The sequence below is a fragment of the Phoca vitulina genome, unplaced genomic scaffold, assembly GCF_004348235.1.
Source record: "Phoca vitulina isolate PV1807 unplaced genomic scaffold, GSC_HSeal_1.0 scaffold1, whole genome shotgun sequence".
NCBI classification, from domain to species: domain Eukaryota; kingdom Metazoa; phylum Chordata; class Mammalia; order Carnivora; family Phocidae; genus Phoca; species Phoca vitulina.
Genome location: NW_022589704.1, coordinates 9,413,815 through 9,436,305, shown reverse-complemented (window position 1 = coordinate 9,436,305; position 22,491 = coordinate 9,413,815). Strand labels below are relative to the sequence as shown.

General features: G+C 41.5%; 1 protein-coding gene across 1 annotated transcript; it reads left to right on the top strand.

Annotated features, from left to right (window-relative positions):
- Positions 1-3,976: 3,976 nt before the first annotated feature.
- Positions 3,977-18,502, top strand: LOC116637768 (probable G-protein coupled receptor 148). Its single transcript, XM_032413259.1, has 2 exons — positions 3,977-4,039; positions 17,565-18,502. The coding sequence occupies exon 2, from the start codon at positions 17,588-17,590 to the stop codon at positions 18,500-18,502; it is 915 nt and encodes a 304-aa protein (XP_032269150.1). The 5' UTR covers positions 3,977-4,039; positions 17,565-17,587.
- Positions 18,503-22,491: the final 3,989 nt, after the last annotated feature.

Below are 22,491 nucleotides of genomic sequence, written 5' to 3'. Positions count from 1 at the left end.
TAAAAAGTCAACGTTTTCCTCCAGTCTCCCCTTTCCCCCAAGCTAATCCAATACCCTTCCTGGAAAATAACCATGATGGTCCATTTGTTGTGCATCCTTCTGGATCTTTTTCTATGAGTGAAAGGGACATATACAAATGTATGTTAAAAACATAACTTATCTGAATGTTTATAGGCATGGGTGAATGAATATTTAAAATTTGCAAGGACTTTTTTAAAAAATAAGAACTTTTGCCATATGTGTGTTGACATTTTTCTAGGTATTTTTCCTTGTGTGGGAAAACATATTGAGACACATATTATATATTATGTCTCAGAATCCAGTAGATAGTCCTGCAATAACTTTCTGGTAACCTTTAGAAAAAGATTAAAATGCATTATCTAAAAAGAAATATACTGATGCCATTGAATACTGGTCCATGGTGGTTATGAAGCACACATTCACGATGGATGACACAATGCCAATCTCGTCCAGTCCTATTAGAATTACACTCTTCCACCTGTTGTGATATTTGCTCCCTTGCCATCAGTACAATTTTCTTCCACCCATAAAGTCTAGGGCTGTGACTTCAAGTGAAGGGGCTTAAAAACACTTTAAAAAAGTGTTTAACCACGTGGGGTAATGTGACTTCATGAGTTAGAGCTACCTGGATTAAAAAAATAAAATCAATATTAAAAGAAAAGCTCATAATTTCCTCCCAAACTCCTATAGTCCCATTTCCTGAATTAATTAACATTAACAATCATTTTCTTTATCTTCTCTTATGGTGGGGTGTGTGTGTGTGTGTGTGTGTGTAAAATGGGACCGCGTGTTACTCTTTAAGATACAGGTTTGACTCTTTAATAAAGTCCTAAAATAACAGTGGTTCCCACAAGAGAGAAGTTTATTTCTTGTTCATGAAACAGTCCATTTATAAGCAGTCTAGGAGGTACAGACTTTCTACAGTGTCAGTGATGCAGGCTCCTTCTAGTTCATTGTGCTGTCATCCCCGGGTATCTTGCTTATCTACAAGATTACCCCCATTTCTTCACCCCAACCCAAGGAGGGAGTGAAAATCCAGGGGAAGGCATTTCCCTTGCTAAAGAGCACAACCAGAAAGTTGCATACATCACATCTGCTCTCATCCCACTGGCCATAATTTAATCACAAAACACACCTCACTGTAGGGGAGGCTGGGGAGAAGCTGTCAGGGGTGTTGAGGTTCAGACAATCCCAGGCTGCCTCCCAAAGGCTCAGAGTCTCCAGCATCCCCAGCATTGATTTGTTGCTGTTCACATCAGGTCATCTTTACCAGTGGAGGCTGAACCCCGACGACTGAGTTCTCAGGTTAGAGAATGACACAAAAAGGGCAGAAAAAAAAAAAAGAGAAAGATTGACTGATTTAACTAAAATGTAAAACTTCAGAACAGTAAAAAATACCATTTACAAGGCAAAAGGCACATGGTGTGCTGTGAAAATGATGTGCAACATATATAGCAGGCAAGTGCTGAATAATCTTAAATATTAACAGCTCTTACAAATCTGTAAGAAATAAATGCTTCAATTAAAAATGGGCAAAGGGTTGGGGCACGTTGGTGGCTCAGTTGTTTAAATGTCTGCCTTCAGGGGCGCCTGGGTGGCTCAGTTGGTTAAGTGACTGCCTTCGGCTCAGGTCACGATCCTGGAGTCCCAGGATCAAGTCCTGCATCCGGCTCCCTGCTGAGCAGGGAGTCTGCTTCTCCCTCTGACCCACCCCCCTCTCATGGGCTCTCTCTCTCTCTCTCATTCTCTCTCTCAAATAAATAAATAAAATCTTTAAAAAAAAAATAAATAAATGTCTGCCTTCAGCTCAGGTTGTGATCCCAGGGTCCTGGGATGGAGCCCTGCGTTGGGCTCCCTGCTCAGTGGGGAGTCTGCTTCTCGCTCTCCCTCTGCCCCTCTCCACTGCTCGTGCTCTCTCTCTCTTTCAAATAAATAAATAAAATCTTTTTAAAAAATGGGCAAATGATGGCAGTGGCAATTTAGAAAAAGAGAAATACAATAAGCAAATAAATACATGAAAAGTAAACATTGTAAGCATGCTATATGATTTTTTAAAATGCAAATTAAACAGCCATGGGAAACCATTTATCATATAGACAGAGGCTATTTGTGTTGAAACTTTATATGTGTTGTGGGTTCTTGGCTGGGAGAAGGGAGAGAGTTTTTTTGGGCATCCTCATGCTCTGTTGGTCGGAATATAATTGAAACAAACCTTTAGGAGGGCCATTTGGCAATATGAATCAAAATCCTTGAAAAAGTACATACTTTGAATCAGAAATTCTACAGTAGAAAAGTGTCCTAAGGAAGATGTATGTTCTCTTATATTTGGAAAACTCAACACTGAATTGTTTACATAATATGGAAAAACCCAGAAACAATGTAAATGCCCCACAAAAAGGAATAGGGTAAGTAATTTAATCTCTGTCCATATAATGGACTACTCTGAAGCAATTAATAATTTTGTAGAAGTATATTTATCTTAAAAAGGAAGGATGGTTATTATGTACTTTTAAGCAGGAAGTTATAAACAATGTGTGCAATATGGCCTTGTTTTAATAAAAATATCTCCATGAGTTATTTAAGATGCATGTTACGTGTAATAGAAAATTCAATTTAAACTCACGTCAACAAGCAAATGTATTCGTTCATATAAGTAGAAACTCCAGAAGTAAGATAGGTTTTGGTGTTAGCTTAATTTAGCAGCCCTGAAATTTCCTTAAAAACCTATTTTCTTTTTTATATCTCTTTTCTGCCTTCTGCAGCATCCGTCTCAGCTGAAAGCGGGTTTGTGTTGTGGTGGCAAGCTGGACGCCAACAGCTTCCCGTTGTCCAGACACAGAGAAGGAAGGAGGGTCTCTCCCCAGGCCTTCAGTGGGAATCCTAGGCTTTGCTCCGATTGGCCATCTTAATCACGTGCCTACCCTGGTGGCCAGAGGAATGCTTTGTATTGATTGGCTTAGGTCTGGATTGGGTGCTGGTCCCTAAAGCAAACAGCGTGGCGGGAGCCTAAGATTATTGTGATTTGGTTTAGCCAAACCAGGCTCCATAATGGAGGTGGACATGGGGTAAATCCCAAGAAATTGGCATGGATGTTCTACAATGGTGTGGGGTGGAATGGATGTTGAGAAGCTCATCCTCACCACAGAAGAAAGACTGGAAGGATGTACACCAAAGTGCCAACAACGCTTATCTTCAGGTGGAATTATGGGGAATTTTGATTTTTCTTATTTATGCCTATCTGTTACTTTACATTTTTGACAACAAACATATTACTTGAATAACTTTAAAAAGAAATGAAGGCTATAAATATGAGGAAACATTGGTGTATAACACTCGCAGTATAATTAGCAGCTTGAGAGACTTAAAGTAGACATGTTGGCAAACAGGAAATATGAATTTTCGGAATGGCACCAACTGTGCCTTGCAGAAGCTTCTAACTGCCTTTCTCTTGCCTCTGTGATGAAATTGTGGTCATTTCTATAGATATAACATGAGATTTTTGAAGGCTAGTCGGGTTTAAAACCACTGGTTCCAGTGGCTTGAATGTTTCCCTTATGCTGGGGTGGGGAAACTTTTTAGCTTTCTCTAGAAACCTTATCTCTTGTCACCATTAAACACCATGAAGCAGGTCCCAACCCCAGAAGGGACGTGAAAGGGGAGGTACTGTCTCTGGGTTCCTCTACTTCCTTCTTGGACAGACGGTGCTGAGTGTTCTTTCAGGAAGTGGCTACCACAAAAAATCCCCGCTTTCTCTGAGGTCCTGCAGCTCTCTACACTGGGAATCAGAGGGTGACACTTGTTGCAGCCAGCACGGAAGGGGCCCTAGGTCTGAAGACTCAGGGGCCTGAGAGAATGTGAAGTGAGGCACTTTGCTTGATTCACTTCTGTTAGATGCTGGGTATTGGGAATTCTTCATAGGATTCTTGGAGAAACTCCTGTTGCTCTTCCACATACTTTTTTCCTGGAAAAGAGAACCCATTTTTCCGCTGGCAGAAAAGACCTCCACTGGTAATGTAAGGTAAGGAGTTCTCATGTCAGGCTGGGCACCCTGTTTCTCACTTTTATTTCTGCTTGAAATTGATCCTCAGTTCTGCATTTTCAGAAACCTGATTTTATCTGATCATGCCCTTCTGGAATTATCCCACCGTGATGGTAAACAATCAATTTTCATTTTGGTTTCATGATGAGAACTATACTTAATCAAAAGGATGGAAATGTACCAGTTTAAGTGGTCAAGGCACTCTGGTCTCAGTAGGAAAATACCTGTGGGAGAAGAAATGAGGTCCGAAGGTGGATATTGGATGGTCTTAAGGAGCCTATTCTGTGTTTCTCCTGGAATGCCATCTGCCCCCTGCCAGAATGTCAACTTCACTCAAGGAAGGACTTGTTTGTCTTGTTCAGTGGTGCATCTACAGCATCTAGAACAGTCAGAGGTACTCAACACATACCTGATAAATGGATGAATAGGAGGCTGGCTAGCTGGATAGAAGAATGTTTCTTATTTTTTAGAATCACTGTCCCATGAGAAGTTGTCCCTGACTCTTCTAGGAAGATTAGAGTCCCTTCTCTGATTTCCAGGGCACTTTGAATTAAAGCACTTAAATCATAAAATTGAAACTATTTGCTTATACATCTATCTTCCCTAAAATATTTTGAGCTCCACAAATGCAGGGATTTTGCCTTACTTTTCCATTACCTACCCATAGACACTTCACAGTACTCTAGCACATAGCAGAATAAAACAATAATACTGTGGCAATCTCATGAGTATCTCTCAGCTTGTGAGATATGCTTATTAAGTAGATCAAGATATTACATTAATAGGGGCCTCTTTGCTTCTTCAGTGGTGATGTATTATTAACTTCTTACTCTTTGCTTTTCATTGCTTCCAAGGGAACAAAAATCCTATTTTCAGCTGTTATTTCAATACTTTTCTGCTGAACCTGTAAGTACACTGAATGGTTTCCATAGATTACATTTCCAGGATCAAATTAGTCACCTCCTGATGTTGTACAAAGAGGCCTCTTAATCTCACAAGCAAACCATCTCCAAGTGTTAAAATAAAATGCATTATTTCTGGGAGGACCACCTAGAGATAGCACCTCCCTTTTTGGTTATATGGATTCTTACTGCTCTGGTCACACAAACTGAAGTCTCCTGACTGGTCCCCACTCACTTTTCACTCATCCTTTTTATCACCAATGGCCCTCCATCTGGAGACTGCCCTTCCTCCAGTAAGAACACTTGCCTTCTGACCAGGTCACACTTCCTTGGGGTCCAGGTAGGGATTTGCATGGTACCACTCTGACAACTCTGAAAGAGCAGATGTCCTTATTGTGGCTTCAGTCCAGGGTCATCCAGAAATAATATTCAATGTTTTGAGACCAGACATTTAGGAAGTCAAGACATAGACTAAGTGGCAACCACATATTTAAGATCAGGGCAGGCTGAAAGTCTGAAACAAGGTAGATGCTCAGGTTAGGTAACATTGGCAATAACCATGGCAATAACCATGATGTAAGCCTGATTCTTTGGTGGACTTTGTGGGAGACTGAGTCCATGGATGTGGATAGTTTAAGTGGCCAAGAGGTGGTGAAAAGGAAGGTAGGAAATTTATAATTTTATCAGAAGATTCTCTGAGTATTGGAGCAAGTCTCACAAGATCAGAGTGGCACAGATATACATTTGTGGGGTACATACCACTGGGATATGTACATCAACCATTGTCCCCCTATCTCCCACCCCAGGGCTGTGAATTGTGTAAGACCATTGAATCACAGACCGGTACCTCTGAAACAAATAATACATCATATGTTAAAAAAAAAAAAAAAGAAGATAGCAGGAAGGGAAAAATGAAGGGGGTGGAAATCGGAGGGGGAGATGAACCATGAGAGACTATGGACTCTGAGAAACAAACTGAGGGTTCTAGAGGGGAGGGGGTGGGGGGATGGTTAGCCTGGTGATGGGTATTAAAGAGGGCACATACTGAATGGAGCACTGGGTGTTATACACAAACAATGAATCCTGGAACGCTGCATCAAAAACTAATGATGTAATGTATGGTGATTGACATAACATAAAAAAAAAAAAAAAAAAGAATAACTTCCCCAGATCCTCTTCTTGGGAAAAGGAGAAAAAAATTCGCTTTTGTCTAACCCTTTAATATTTCTTGCAGGGCTGGCTTAGTGATCACAAATTCTTTTAGTTTCTGTTTGTCTTGGAAGCTCTTTATCTCTCCTTCCATTCTGAATGACTCCCTTGCTGAATAAAGTATCCTTGGCTGCGTATTTTTGTCGTTTAGCACCCTGAATATACCGTGCCAGTCTTTTCTGGCCTGCCAGGTCTCTGTGGATAGGTCTGCTGCCAGTCTTATGTTTCTACCCTTCTAGGTTAAGGACCTCTTGTCCTGAGCTGCTTTTAGGATTTTCTCTTTGTCTCTGAGATTTGCAAACTTCACTATTATATGTCAAGGTGTTGACCTATTTTTATTGCTTTTGAGGGGGGTTCTCTGTGCCTCCTGGACTTGTGTGCCTGTTTCCTTCCCCAGATTAGGGAAGTTCTTCGCTGTAATTTGCTCCAATATACCTTCTGCCCCACCCCCTTTCCTCTTCCTCTGGCACCCCAATTATTCTAATACTGTTTGCTTTACAGTATCACTTATCTCTCAAATTCTCCCCTCATGATCCCGTAGTTGTTTATCTCTCTTTTTCTGAGCTTCTTTATTCTCCATCATTTTGTCTTCTATATCACTAATTCTTTCTTCTGCCTCATTTATCCTAGCAGTTAGAGCCTCCATTTTTTATTGCATCTCATTAATAGCCTTTTTTATTTTGATTTGATTAGATCTTCATTTTTTTATTTCTCCAAAAAGGGATTCTCTAGTGTCTTCTATGCTTTTTTCAAGCCCAGCTAGTATCTTTATAATCATTATTCTGACCTCGTAGTTCCAAGATCTTACTTATATCCATACTAATTAGGTCCCTGGCAATTAGTATTGCTTCTTGTTCTATTTTTGGGGTGAGTTTTTCCATCTTGTCATTCTGTCCAGAGACGAATAAATGAATGAGAGAACAAAATACTAAAATAGCAACAACAACCCCAGAGAAATATACACTAAACAAATCTGAAGAGACCAGAAACAGAAAAGAAAAACAAAAAGAAGAGAGAGAGAGAATATAATCAGACAGGTGAATGGAACAGAGCCATACACTAGATCCTGGGTGTATTTTGGTCTAGTTGTTAGAAGAAACTAGCTCCCAAAATTGTAAAGAAAGAAAAACTTATATATAAACATATAATTAAAAACAATGAAAGGATTGAATGTAATTGTAAAAATGAAAATTAAAAAAGACTTGCAAAAAGTGGTTGCTTTTCTATTTGTAGAATTACAGCAATTCTTTTCTTAGACCTCTGGTTGAGTTCACGGGTATTCAGAATGATTGATAGCTCCAGGGACCAGACAAAACTAGGGTCCCCTACTCCTCTGCCATCTTCCTCCCTCCTCCAATGAAATAAGTTTCTTAAGGACAGAGACCATATCTCATTCTTCTCTGATAGGCTCAGCATTTAGCACAGTGCCTGACACAAGGTGGGTGCACAATACATATTTATTGAATGAATGAATGAATGAGTGAATGTATGAATGGAGAAAATGGGATATGGGCATGAATTTTAAAATTCTGATTATATATTTTTTTTGATCATTTGAAAGTGGTTGAATGATAACACAGCTGAGGTTTTCAACATTAATAATTTTTTGTCACCAATACTTACAATGTAATTTCTATTGAAAAATACAAAATATAGTTACAAATAATGTTTGCCAAATAGCATTAATAACAATAATATGCTTTTTATTTGGGAATAAGTTTATTAAATAAACAGATAAATATAATGGTCATATTTTAAGATTATCACAAGGATAAATATTGAAATAACCATATGCTCTATAAATATGATTCAAAATTCTATGCCATTTCTAAAAGGCAAATATAAATGCTAATGAAAATAACCAAGAACTTTAATAACTTGGTATAAGTGGACTTTGCTATGGAAAAATGCAAGTCTATCCATATGGTAATAGACTCTGCTGTGGTCAGGGAGCTTATATCCCTGTCAAAGAAATGTTGAAAATATACAGGATTCTGAAAACTGAGAGAAATCAATTATATAATAGTTAAATAAAAGTTCAAGTTAATAATCAACTATGTGCTAAGTAAAAATTTACAGAGAAGGCAAAAGTTAAGGCATTCCATGGGTTTTACTTTCAATTATAAATCATACAGTATTCAGGTAAAGAGAATTGACTTTGCATGACATATGTAATCAAGTATAATATATATTACTCAAAGATACCTACTACAGATAAGAGTACTTAACAAGCAATGTGTATTATATGTGGATTTCAAAACTAAGGGGGTTCATCAGTGAAACAAATCACAGCCTGTAAAAAAGGTTAGTAAGAATAGCTATAATTACATTATACCTTAATTGGGAGAAATAGAAGTAAACCTGACAGAAAGTTTACAATAATCCCCAATGCTGAGTCAGAGAGAGAAAGCTAAAGAGCTTCATGGAATCTGCTGATTTCAGGTCTGCCAAGAATGTACTGATAAAACATTTGGTTTATGGCAAAAGCCAGGTGTGGTCTGCTGAGGCAGAAAGGGTGTGTGCTATTGCTTAGGATTGGCCAACTATTTTAACTGTGCAAGAAAGAAAGCCATTGACTATGGTACAGACAATTAACTATCAGCAAAACACACAATTCACTATCTAGGCAGCTATTGTTGATTTATAAGCTTTAATAATGTTAAATGATACACAGGTAAATTAATTTTTGAAAAGCTTAATAATTTCAATAATGCAACATTAAAATAGCTCCAGGGATGCCTGGGTGGCTCTCTCGCATTCTCTCTCTCTCTCTCTCTCTGACAAATAAATAAATAAATAAATAAACCTTAAAAAATAAAATAAAATAAAATAGCTTCAGCATATTTCAAAAATAAATGCAAAACCAGGACACCAAAGACAAAATCCTCTCAGATTCTGGGAAATAGTATTGGAAATGAATCACATGCTTAGCAACATACAGATTGCTGTTTGCTTTTTGTGGTTTTTAGACATCATATTGACCTTTGGCACCTGGAGAGATAAGGAGAAAAGGAGAAAAATACCATCTGTTTATTGAATGCTAGGTTAGTGTCAGGGCCTCAGGACCGTGTAGGTTCCATGATGTCAGAGACTTGGTGTGTTTTGGTTACTAAGGTATCTCCAACTCTTGGATCCACACCGGTGGGCACACATGTGCAGGTTTATCCTGCTATCTGAAAGTACAGTGTTCCCATGAAAGCTTTTTTTTTTAATTTAAGATTTTATTTGTTTATTTGTTAGACAGAGAAAGAGCGCACAAATGGGGGAGTGGCAGGCAGAGGGAGAAGCTGGCTCCCCACTGAGCAAGGTGCCTGATGCAGGACTTGATCCCAGGACCCTGGGATCATGACCTGAGCCAAAGAGAGACACTTAACCAATTGAGCCACCCACGAGTCCCACTTTTTTTTTTTTAAGATTTTATTTATTTACTAGAGAGAGAGAGAGAGCGCAAGCAGGGGGAGGAGCAGAGGGAGAGGGAGAGAGAGAGAATCTCAAGCAGACCTCGCACCGAGCATGGAGCCCGATTAGGGGCTGGATCTCATGGCCCTGAGATCATGACCTGGGCCAAAATCAAGTTGGCTGCTTAAATGACTGAGCCACCTAGGCACCCCACCCATGAAACCTTTTGTAAGCCAAAATGGCATAAAGCAAAGAAGCAATTACCATTAATTTATATGGAGAAGTTTGTGAACATTCCCAGACCCAAAAAATCACTTCCCATAGACTCTTCTCATACCATAGGACATATCTTGCTAATGGATGCACAAAATAAATCGAGGTAAAGCTCACAGACATAGTTCAAAACTCTGGCAGCCTGAAGCTGAGATGCTGAGCATGGTCCTGGGGAAGGACGTGGTCGGGGGGGCCTCTCCATGCTTGGGGTGCATGCTGCTCTATAATGGCTCCAACAGCTGCAGAATGCTACTGGGTATTTTTTGCCTTTTTTTCAGTTCGTGAAAACAGGAACCAATATAGGTCTTTCGCAAAAGCGAAGTGGTGAAACATGAACTTTCGAAAATTGGATGATACCTCTAGCTGGAATTCACCAACTGAGTGAATACATGTCTATGTGTCGAGACGGCTACTTTTGTTCTTAGTCCATGCCAATGCAGAGAGCTCCATCTAAGCAGAATCGAATGACTCTTATTTTAGCCAGTGCACTGTAATTTCATATAAATTCCTTATTTAAACTTATATGAAGATTCATGGAAAATGTTTGTTACATATGATACTATTATAGTTAGTATTATTGTACAATCTTCTTCTGAAATCCTGGAATGGCTCCTTTGTCTATTTCTATCTGCAGGTATATCTGGGACAGTGAAAAGAGCTTTGTCACTGTTCTTATGAACTACCTTCTTTTCAATACTTCCTCCTTGAATATTTATTTATATTCCAGGTTTGGGGATTTGTTTCACCCTACCCTTGTTCGTGGGCAGCCTGGTGTTTCAAAATCTCAAGTAAACATGCGCAAATGCATTGTTTTTTAAGAAACGCATTGTTTTTCACGTGTTTTTACACATTAAGTAGTTCAGAAAAGGCCAAGGTTCTATTAAAGCAAGGTGGCAGGTCTCTGGATTAATGAATCTTATGAGTACCTAGAAGAACATCTGTAGATCAAAATTTTGATCAGAACAAAATGGGGGAAGGAAGCTGGAGCATTTCCCTTTATAAATAAAAAGGCAAGTTCAAACTCAAAAAGTTAACTGCCTGAGAAAGCACTCAGAAAAATGTGTGATTTTTCTGTCTTCAAAAATCACAGGATACACCTACAGAGGCTTTGTGATTTCATCCAGTTCCCACGTCACCTCTGTGAGCTGTTCTCAGATGATCAACAATCACAGCTAATATTTACTAAGTGCCTGTTCTGGATGTCGAGTGACTGGTGCTCAGTATACACCGGTTTCCTCCCTTCCTTCCTGCCTGCTTTGAGGAGAATAACAGAGGAGATCACCAAAGCTTCCGAGACCGGAGTGACTTTTAAAATACCAAAGAAGTGAGGCCACAATTAGAGCAGAGGAGAGGACATGTTTAAAGAGAGGAGGGCATGTTTATCGTGGGAGAGGAGAAGGTCTCATCATTCGGGGAGGCTTTTAAGAGTTATTCTGGAAGTATCCACTTCTTCTCATTGGCCTTCTGCCGGCAGCCACAGAACATTTGAAATCATTTCTGAGGTTTGTTTTCAGCTGATGGTCCTTTCCACTGGCAGTAAGTCAGGGCCCTAAGCCTGGTCGGCACCGCCCGACTGACCGTGAGCACCCAAGAAGGAGAGGCCCTCCTCCCTCTCAGAGATCTTTCCTCCTTCAGAAATTCCCAGGTGGAGGTTCTGGGGAGAGGCAGGACGGACCCACGGGAAGCCCTGCTCAGCTAGCTGGCACTAAGGTGGTAGCTAGGAGCTGCTTTTCCCTGCTGGATCAGTCTGCTCGGGCTGCCGAAACAAAATACCACAGACTGGGTGGCTTAAACCACAGAAATGTATTTCCTCACAGTTTTGGAGGCTGGGAGTCCAAGAATGAGGGGCCGGCAGGGTTGGTTTTCTCTGAGGTTTCTCCTTGGCTGGCAGATGATCATCCCCTTGCTGTCTCTTTACATGGTCTTTTCTCTGTGCACACACATCTTTAGGGTCTGTGTGTGTCCAAATCTCCTTTTCTTACAAGGATGCAAGGGCACCAGTCAGATGAAATTACAGCCCACCCTAAATGGCCCCATTCTAACTTAATTACCTCTTTAAAGACTCTGTCTCCAAATACAGTCACATTCTGAAGTTCTGGGGGTTAGGGCTTCGACATATGAATTTTGGGGAGGACACAATTCAGACCATAACACCTGCTAAGTCTTTTTTTTTTTCTTTTTAAAGAAGAATTCAATTCACCTGCACCAGTATGGTCCTGTTAGGGAAAAAACTCAACAAACAATAACCAAATGTCATTTCAGAAATCAGAAGAATTGGCTTGGAAGCCAGACTTCACCATTAACCAGCAACACCCTGAGAGAAAGTGTAGGGAGTCCGTCACAACCTTTAGGTATCACCCTACCCTGACGTGGGGCATCTGGCCCCGGGGTTTTTAGAGATTGCACCCTACAGGTGGACTGCCTTGTCCAAGCTCCAGTATCACTGTCACCAGCTAATTAACCCTGAATGAGTTCCTTCCTGCCTCTATCTCTCAGTTTTCTTTTTGGAAAAATGCAAAAAATGATTGTGCCTCCTTACTGGGCTTGGTGTGCTGATTGAAGAAGTCAGCTCCCCCAGAGCCGTCTCATACTGAGCAATCAGCACGAATATCTACTGTTATGTTTTGTTTGTGTCATTACCCTCTTCCTCTCTCCCTTCCAGACCCTTCCCTCACGTTAGCACATATCCAACAGTCCCTTGGTTTCCTTCGGAAGTGGGGTGTCGGTTTGGGAATGGTTGCCCTCAGAGGTAAGAGAAGGGGGAGCTCCTCCAGCTCACTGACCCAGGGTTCATGGTGAGGACAAGGTAGGCAGTGCCTCTCCGTGGGAGGAATCTGTCTGCCTCGACCCTGACCAGGATAGGGGCACAAGCTGGGGAGGAAGAATGTGCCGCCACCCGTTCATTACCTCCTTGGAGAAATGGCTCCAAGTACATGTGCTGTTGCGGGGCCCCTAGAACCATCTTTTCATACAGATGTGAAGATGAACAAAGACCAACCAGATGAGCAAACCAAGGCCACATATTCAGAGGTTGCTAGAGCAAGGGAGTCAGCCCCAGTCACTTGCTTTATAGCAGAACCTCAGAGACAGGTAGAGGAGTGGGAGAGCTTAGGGGGGACACGGGGAGGCTTCAGGCATGCCCTGATGGGAGCCTGGGGCCTGCGGAAGCTGCGGGCAGGCTAACTGGAAGTGAGGTGTCTATGTGACTGGGTGGGGGGACATATTTGACTCTCTCTGATTGGTCCTAAGTTGGAAGCAGGGACAAAAATTAGGGAAGCTGCCAATCATTAATCAAGTCCCAGCTGTTTGGGGCCAGTTGTTACAGAGATTGTTGTCTGGCTGCCTGGACGGTCAGAGAGACACCAGTTACTCCGGATGAGGGCTTGGTTTCCTGGCAGATTGCTACAGGTTGTGGACCAGAGTTTAATTTTTATTTATGGGTTGGCCATACGTGTTTGTATATTCAGTTTCCCACCTAGGGTAGCATGTTGCCCCTCAGGGATTTGCCCTAAGCCAGGCTCTTCGGAAGGATGAGACAAATTGCTTCACTGATCTTGTTGGGCACCCATCCCGCCCTCCCCACACAGATGCTTCCAGCAGGATTTTTGTAGGGAGTGGTGGCGGTGGTGGGTTCTGATTTCATCAGGGCAATTGTGGAACAAATGGGAGTCTTAGCTCCAGGGTTTTATTTCAGAGCTGAAGCCAAAGGAACATTTTGGGCTGGAGGAAAACAGGTATTTCCATTTTAGAATTTCCAAAGAAAAAGGCTCTAGGAATGAACCGTAAGTGGAGGTAATATGTATAGAAGGGGACTTCTTACATGGCTTTTGTTGCCATGAGCTCCTGAGAGGCAAATATACCTCTGAGAAAGAATATGAATTTGCAGGCTGGGAGATTCTGTCTGGCTGCATGGTCCTGAATAAATTACTCATCTTTCTGAGTTCTCATAGGTCAATTAAAGGCGATAAAACCCTCATTGATTTTGCAGATTTGTAACCCTCCTGGAGACTTTATGTCTACAAGAAGGATTCTAAGCCACCTGCTTTGACAGTAGTGTCTTCACCGTGTACATTTGTCCCCTGCCAGGCTGCCTGCCCCGCAGAGCTCCTCTCAGACACCACTGTGCAAGCAGGGGTGGGCATCTCATGTGGCCTCTTAACCTGTGGCATGCGCTGCTCCTGATTTTGATCATGCCAGGTTCCTTATTGCCTGCGGAGTGAATTTTAACCCTTGGAATGGAATCAAGGCCCTCAAAATCTGGTCCTAGACTTTGTCTGTCCTTAGTCCTCTGAATAAGCCCTCAGTCCACCGAACTGGATCTGCTCATTGTCCCAGGTTTTGCCTTACCTTGGCTCTTGCCGTTTTCTCTTGCTTGCAATCTGCACCTCTCCTCGTCTCTATCCCCCTCACCTTTGACCCTGCTTTGCTCTAGTTTTCAATCTTGAAAGGCTGGATTTGAGTCTCAGCTCTTCCAAGAAGCTTTTGCTCACTGACTCTGCGACCCTTTCTATTCTGAACACCCACCCCCCCACCAACCCTGCCAGGGACACCCAACTTTCTTACTCATTTGGCAGATGTTTCTGGTTATTACTACCTAGTTATATCGTATTCTGCTTCCATTGGGCGAGAGGCTTCTGTGAGTCAGTGCCTGTGTTTTACCACCCGGTAACCTCACCGCTTAGGATATGCGTTGTATGTTTCAGTGTAGAGTGAAGATTGGTGGAGTAGAATGATGCAACAATGTGCCTCATCGATCAGTGTGTTAAACTTATTAGAAAGCTACACAAACTTGTTGCCTGAAACTGTATTAGATCTGGAGGGAGAGAGGTTTATTATAGTTGTAGCTACAGTAATTCGGGGGGAGAAAAGAAGCTTGTAAAATTTTTTTTCAAAGGAAGCACAATGGACGTCACCGATGCTCTGTGTAGGGTTTCAAGTCTTAGAACACAGCGAGGCCAAGCCCCACTCATTGCTGTTGGGATGTGCTGTAAAATAAACCAGACATGTGTGTAGGGGCTGGTGGGGCTGGGGGATATGCAAGTGCATGGAAGCCCTGCTGAGCAGAAATGAGGAATCCAGCAGGGAAGCTACAGACATGATTGGGATTCTGGGCAGAATGGGGGATGGGGAGCAAGACTGGATGATAGGGGAGTACAGCCCATCAGCTAGGTCAAACCCAGCGACAGTGAGCTTGGGAGTGGGCCCAGGCCGACAGGGTGGCCGTCACCATTGTGGAGGCTGCCAGCAAGTGACCCCTTCATTCTGGGACTCAGAGGTTGGGTTTTAGGTCCTGGGAGGGGGCCTAGCAGGACAAGGCAGGCCCTGTCCTAGAGAGACAGCAGTTCTATTCAAGACTCAGCCACGGGGAATAAGATGAGGACATTCCAGATCAAAGGCGGGGCCAATCTTGTCTCAAGAATAAGGAAAAAGCCCAGATACTCCTGGCCCAAGTTAAGATTTGGCTCTTCAGGATGTGAGTGAGGATGACTCTGTAGATAGAGAAAAAAGATGTGGAGCTTGCAATCCTGCATGGCTGTGATGTTAGGAACCAAGGACCAGAGAAGTGAAGTGAGCTCAGTATCCACAGTCACATTCCTCATTGGCGGCAGATCTAGGCTTAAAGCCCAGTTCCTGTGACTCCCCCAGGCAGGGCAGAGTTCTAACTTACCAGAGTCTGCATGCCATCTTCATTGGGGCCCTTGCTGTCTATGGTGGTGCCTTGAGGACAGTTACAGGAGTGTGCTCTGGGGATGAGCGATGAGGAGGCATTTAATGTGGGCCGATGATGCATTTTTCTGTTGATTATTGAAGGGTTCTGGTATAAGATTTTGACCAAAAAGTCTGCAGCTAAAAGAAAACCTGATGATGAGTTTGACAATGACAATGACCATTCCCATTTCTATTCCTCTCTGGGGGCTGAAAAGAGAGGAATAAATGCCTAGAGTTTGACTGCACGATAATGGCACAAAAATCCATCTGAATGGGAGAAATTCCCCACAAAGGGTGACAACACAATATGCAGGGGAGAATAGATGCCTTGGGCAAGGGATTTCATAAGGAGCTGTGACATCTCGGATTCTCGGCAAGTTGCAGTAGCTGTCTCCACGGTGACACACTCTTTAGGAATTCCATATAATACACTGTGTCTCTTCAGGGTCCACTTTATATACTTTCAACACTGGGGCCGACATCAAGGAACAGAAGGAAACCCATTTAAGCTAGCTCAAATAATAGAAGGGTGTGTTATATTTTTAGAACTCAAGGACAGAAAATGCAGAGCATCTCAGCAGAATCAGAAATTCAGGAGCCCAAGTTGTTCTCTCTCTGTCTTGCAAGGGCTTTTGGAGCCTTGCAGGGACTTTGTGGTTCCCTCTGCTTCTCTCTTACCTCTCTCGGTCACCTTCTTCTACTCGCCTATGTGCCAACATGACTGGCGGGCCAATCACGTGACATCACACTCGGACTCCATTCTCTGTGAGAATTCTTTAGTCGGATGTTTAAGAAGCAGACACTGGTGGTGTCTAGAATAATTCTCATGAGTCAGATGTCTACCCCTAGTTCCAATCAACTCTGATGAGAGAGGTGACGCAACAGGTGGTGAGGAAGTGAGTAAAGCCATAGTGGGGAGGCAAAGGTTGGCATCTCTACAGTAGACTTTTGGAGACAGTGATCCTGAAATTTGGGGGATCCCCAGGCTGCGGCATGGTGAGCCATTCACTGCTGTGCATGCTTGAGAAGATCTTATGAGGCTACTACCATTTCACTGGTCACAGTCCCTCAGTAATCCTAAGATCCCAACACCTTCCTGGACATGCAGTCTTCCAACTTAACAACAGAAATGGTATTTCTACAAATGGCATTCAGTTGGCATTGGGGGGCCAATGACATTGGCCAAAGAAGAACTCAGAGCATGCATTTATTTGACCTTGCATTTGACATGAATATCCCTGTAGTGGTTGAGGGGGTGGGCTCTGGAGTTGTACTCTGAAATGCATATCCTGGCCCCTCTACACAATAACCATATGGCCCTGAGCAGGTTACTTAGCCTCTTTAAGTCTGTTTCCCCATTTGTGAAAAGTGCATAAAAAACCACTTAGTGGAAAATAAAACATACCCCAGGATTGGTGAATAATATGCTCTAAAAATAGTTTTGATCCCTAGAAAGTACTGGGTAAATGTCACCCATGACTGCTGTCATTTTGTAAATATCCTTGTCATGTCTTATGGACCCAAATGAATTCAGGACTTTGCATCAGTGGCTTCCCCTGATGCAGGAATCATTCCTTACAGTTCTTGCCCAAAGTCTTCCCCAGACCTTTGCATGTGCTAAGTGTTAACAAGTGCTTGGTGGTTCATCATCTGAGTTTTACAATGTTGTGCTTTGTGGCTCCAAATTGAAAAAGTTCTCACAATCAAAGATGGAAAAGGACGCACAAAGAATAAAACCTTGACCTGATTTTGAGCAATTTGCCGACTCTTGAGAGTCCATCTTTCAAACTTTCCTTTTGGATGGTTTGAGTATGTGCCCCTCTCTTGAAATAAAGTGAAGACCCCAGATGATTTCTCCAGTTTCTTTGATCCACGTCAGTGCTATCTAAAGTTGTTGTTCTCTCTACAGAAAAACGTGTAACATATTCCTTGAGATTTATGCAAGATCACAGAGCTGGAAAACCACACCAGAACCTTTAAGATTCACTCTTTCTTGTTCTTTAATCCTGCAGGAGCCAAGTTGCCCTGAAAGATCATGAACTTGTCTTCTGAACACTGCAACATATCGGATTGGCTGAGGCTGGAAGCAACAGTGAAGGCCTCTGTATACACAGTTGCCTTCTTCTTTGCCACATTTGTCACTGTCATCATCATCATGATGGTGTCGCAGAATTCGAAGCTGAAGAAAGAGGTCCGATACATCCTCCTGTGTCACCATCTGCTGTGCATCTCCTCCTACTGCGGCCTGGGGGTGGTTTTCCAAGGGATGCGGGCTCTGCTGGCCAACAGTCCTGTGCTTATGTGCTGGGTGGTATTTGGGGTCCAGCTAAGTGTGGGAGAAGGGATCCTCTTCACCCTGGCCTTGATGGCTGTCAACACGTACCTGGCCATTTGCTGGCCTTTGAAATCTCTGTCCTTTGTAGATTCAGTTAAGTATAGGATTCTGGCTGGGTCTTGGACAATCATTATATTCAAGAATGTTTGCTTATTCCTCATAGAGGGCACTAACCTCACTCAGGGTGCTGTTTTTAAATCTGAACGCCTTTGCCCTGTGATCTTGAATGGCTCTGCTGCCAGAGCTATTGGCATGGTTTTCCTTTTCCTTCTTCTATCCATCATTCTTATAAGTTACTCTCTGATCTACCAAGAAGGGAAACGGGCTGGCCATTTTAACAGATCAAATATCAAAGCAAGGAAAACGGTCCTTATTCATTTAGTGCAGATGGGTTTACATGTGATACCAACCCTGATATTCATAGGCTTGGGAAAGATGTGTGGGCTGTTTTTCTTTGCTTTAAATCTGGTGCTTTTTGGAGTCTTTGCATTTGCCCAGTGTCTTAACCCTCTGATCTATGGGCTCTGGAATAGAGAGCTGCAAAGCAGATTGTACCATTGGATGTGCTGTCAGCGGTGGTGTGGTCACATGATGGCCAACAGAGAGCCAGTTTAACCCGAAACACAGCCATTTTGAATCAATAACTCTAGCCCTGATGGATCATCAGCTGGGCTTGAGGACTTGCCTTTTACTCAACCTAAAATTCGTGCCTTGGTTTGATGTTGAAAGCAAGACGAATAAGTCAGAGTTATTCAGCTGGCTTGCAAACTTCGCTGCTGTGTACATGAATTGGCCTCTGTGAGATCATTTTGTGTCTTTAATTCTAAACCCAGATCAACATTTTTAGCAGCATGTCCTACTGTGTTTCAGTAATGAGGCAGCTTTTGAGAATGCACTTGTTTTTAAAAATTGACAAACAGTCCATGGTTGATATGAAGAGAAGTTTGGCTCTTCCTCTTATATTACTTAGGCATAGGCTTGGCTACATATAATAACAAAACAGAAACAAAATAACAATGATTTTTTAAGGTTTGAGATTGTTTGGTTTTTTTTTCTGATGTAAAAGAAATCTGGAGGTAAAAAATCCAGTCCTATACAGCAGCTCTGTAGGCAACAGGTTCATGCTCTTCTATTCTGCCATGATTACTATACTACCTCACGACCCAAGATGGCTGTTAGCGGTCCTGTCATCACATTCATACTCCAGCCAACAGGAAGGAGGAAGGGGCAGAGGAGGGTTTATATCCTCCTTCTAAAGACACTTTTTAGAAATTACACAAAACACTTTTTCTTATATTTAACTGGCCAAAACTTAATCATATGGCAATGCTTGGCTTTAAGGGAGAGTGGGAATAAATTTTAGCTGGGTGGTAGTGTTGCCAGCTAAAAATTGGGGTTCTTGATACTAAGGAAGGAAGAATGGATATTAGGAAGCAAACTCATTTCAGGGGCCATTTTCCTCTCAACCAAATAAAGTATAAAGAAAGACAATGGATGGGTTATAATCACAAAAACATACTCTGCCTCTTTCAATATGATACTTGGAGTTAACTTTTCAAGATCCCAGAACACTTTAATTGTATTATGTTAACAGTTCTCAAAGAGAATGGCATCAAGAAGAACATTGAACTGGTTTAAACATGGGAATTAACTCATGATTTAAATCTAAGCCATTTTGAGACAGTAGTACAAAATAAAGTCTTTCACGGGAATTTACATATGAGATTTCTTTAGATGAAACATCCATTTCTGAGTAAGTCAGGATTCAGTTCTAGAAACAGGAATCATCACTCTAGGTACTTTAGACACATGGGATTTAATATGGGACTTAAATGCTTACAAAGACACTGGCAGGGCTGGAGGAGCAGAAATCAGGAGCCACCACTTGTTGGTGTCAAGATTCCACTGCAGGTGGGATCTGGTGGCCCAGCAACCGCTTCCACCATTGCCCCCCATGCCTCAGGCCCCTCTTAATGTAGTAAGTTTGCAAAAGAAAGAGCAACCGGAAGATGGCCTCCACTTCCTTCCATCTTCCAAATCTCAAGTGATTGCTTCTAACTGGTGGAACCTATCTGGCATCCAGACCCTAAGAACAAAGGAGTCTGGGAAATGTAGTTACTAGTTTCACAGGAACAGGAAGTTATCCCAAAATGGGGGTGAAATGAGGATTGAAAGAGCCAATCCATGGGATCCACCATTATGACATTTAGTTTTATTTACAGGTGATAACAACAACAGAAGCAAAATAGTTGCTCAACACATGAGCAACTATTATGCTCCTGACACCATGCAAGCCATTTTATATACACAAAACCAAATCCCCACAACAGGTATATAATGTACATATTATTATTCCTGATTTACAAATGAGAAAAGCTGAGGCTTGGAAAGGTCTTACAGGAGCTTAGGAGGACAGGACCTTCCTTTTCAGATTTTCCATTCACATGTGTTGGCTGAAGGTGACCATTTTATCACCCTTGAGAGCTGGACAAATTGCTTAGGAAATTTGGGCTTCAGTTTTCCACTTTGCTTTGGGTGTGGACACCTGCCTTGTGGAAAAGAGCCTGCTTTGATTACACCCTCCCATCTTTGATTACACCCTCCCATCTTTAGGCCCCCACTTTGTTATCAGATTCTAGTGGCTTCCATATCATGTCTGGACTCCATTTTGGCTCCAAGTCCTTCTTGCCTCTTCTCTGGGTGTTCATTGTCTTCTCTCTTCCTCCATTCTCAACTCTGAGATTTCAAAGCATGACCTTCTCTTCTGCAATATGCAAGTCTCTCCAAGGGAGAAGAGACTGCCAGGGCTGATTACCTTTGTGTCCTGGCACTCGACATAGTGCCTGTAGATGGCAGGCACTCTACAAATGATGTAGTGGACTCACTGGTCAATAAGATATGCCTTTTTTACAAGTTCCATCCCCACAAAACCCAAGCTGTCTCTTAGTTTTTGATGAAAAATGAAATAATCTGAGAGCCAAGAGTGGAATAAAAACTCAAAAAATCTACCAAAGTTAACTCAATTATAAGCCCTAAATCTAAAATACACAATTCAATTTATCCTTAAAGCTTTTCTTTTTTTTTTTCTCTTTTTTTTTTGGCGGGGGGGAGTGTTAAATTTTTTTTATTGAAGTATAGTTAACATACAATGTTATATTATTTTCAACTGTACAATATATTGATTTGCCAATTTTATGCATTACTCAATGCTCACCACGATAAGTATAGTTACCATCTGTCACCATACAATATTAAAATATGATTGACTATATTCCCTATGCTGTACTTTTCACCTCTGTGTCTTATTTATTTTATAACTGGAAGTTTGTACCTTTTAATCCCCTTCATCTATTTCACTCATCCCCCTACTAACCTCCCCTCTGGCAACCTCCAGTTTGTTCTCTGTATTTAAGAGTCTATTTGTTTTGTTTGTTGATATGCTTATTTGTTTTGTTTTTTAGAGTCCACATATAAATGAAATCATATTAATCTTAAAACTTTTAAAACTATTTTCTTATGTAAAAAGGTGACTTTTACTTGTAACATTGATTGTTAGAATGGTAGTTTTATACCTTCAAATGCAAATTGTTATTTTTAAAATTAAAACAATTTTTGAATTGGGAAGATACAGTATAAAATTCAAAAGGTTAAAAATGATACTTAGTAAAAAGTAAGCCCTTCTCCCTCTTTTTCCAGGTCCCCAGTTCTTGTCTAAGAGTGAATAACTGTGATTAGCTTCTTGTGTTTCCCTTAAGAGATGATCTACAAAGAGCAAATTATTAAAAATTTATAAGGTCATTTTGGTTTTGATATCCTGGTCTTGGATTGGGAAGTTTTCTTAGTTGGTATTTAGAATGTTTGTTGATATCATAAATGACATTAGCAATAATCTTTCTCATGATGTGTAAATCCTTTGCACCCCTTAGAGAACCTTAAACCTGGGCAAGATGTGGAAGGGAGAGAGGAAGTGGTGGCTAAAGTCACTTGTAATTTGTTGAGGGTTCTTGTAAAGTGTATCTTTGGTCTCTAGAAATGGTGCAATGATATTGAATTTAAAGTCAGAAGGGGTATATAGGTTTGGGGGAAATGTTCAGAGAACACACACTTTGCAAATAGCTCTGAAAATATGTTACTTAAGGAAAAAATGTGAATTATCTCAAGATTCCTAAGTTCTTATGGACATCGTATTTTACCATAATAGCAACCATATTATTACTGCATGAAACTATTTCTGGCTTATCCATAGATATGCTATATAAACATATATTGGCTAACTAAGAATGAACTTGGACAAAGTCCCTAAAAGCAAGAACGGAAAAGTGGTTCATAATACTCATCATAAGAAAATGTTGAAAGCATCCAGGCCATTGTTCAGAAGAAGTTCAAGACTGTAAAATCAGCCCCATTAATGAATTTTAAGCATATTTTTTTCCTTTGAGAAGATCAAGGGCTTTGGCTGGAACTGCCCTACTGATGACCAAACAAAGATACATAAGCAACGGGAGAAAACTACACATTTACCCCTGATGGAAGAGGGGAAAGGATGCCAGAGTGTTCTTATGAGCCAAGAGGAATTGTGGAATGATCTGACCTTGGGGTTGTTG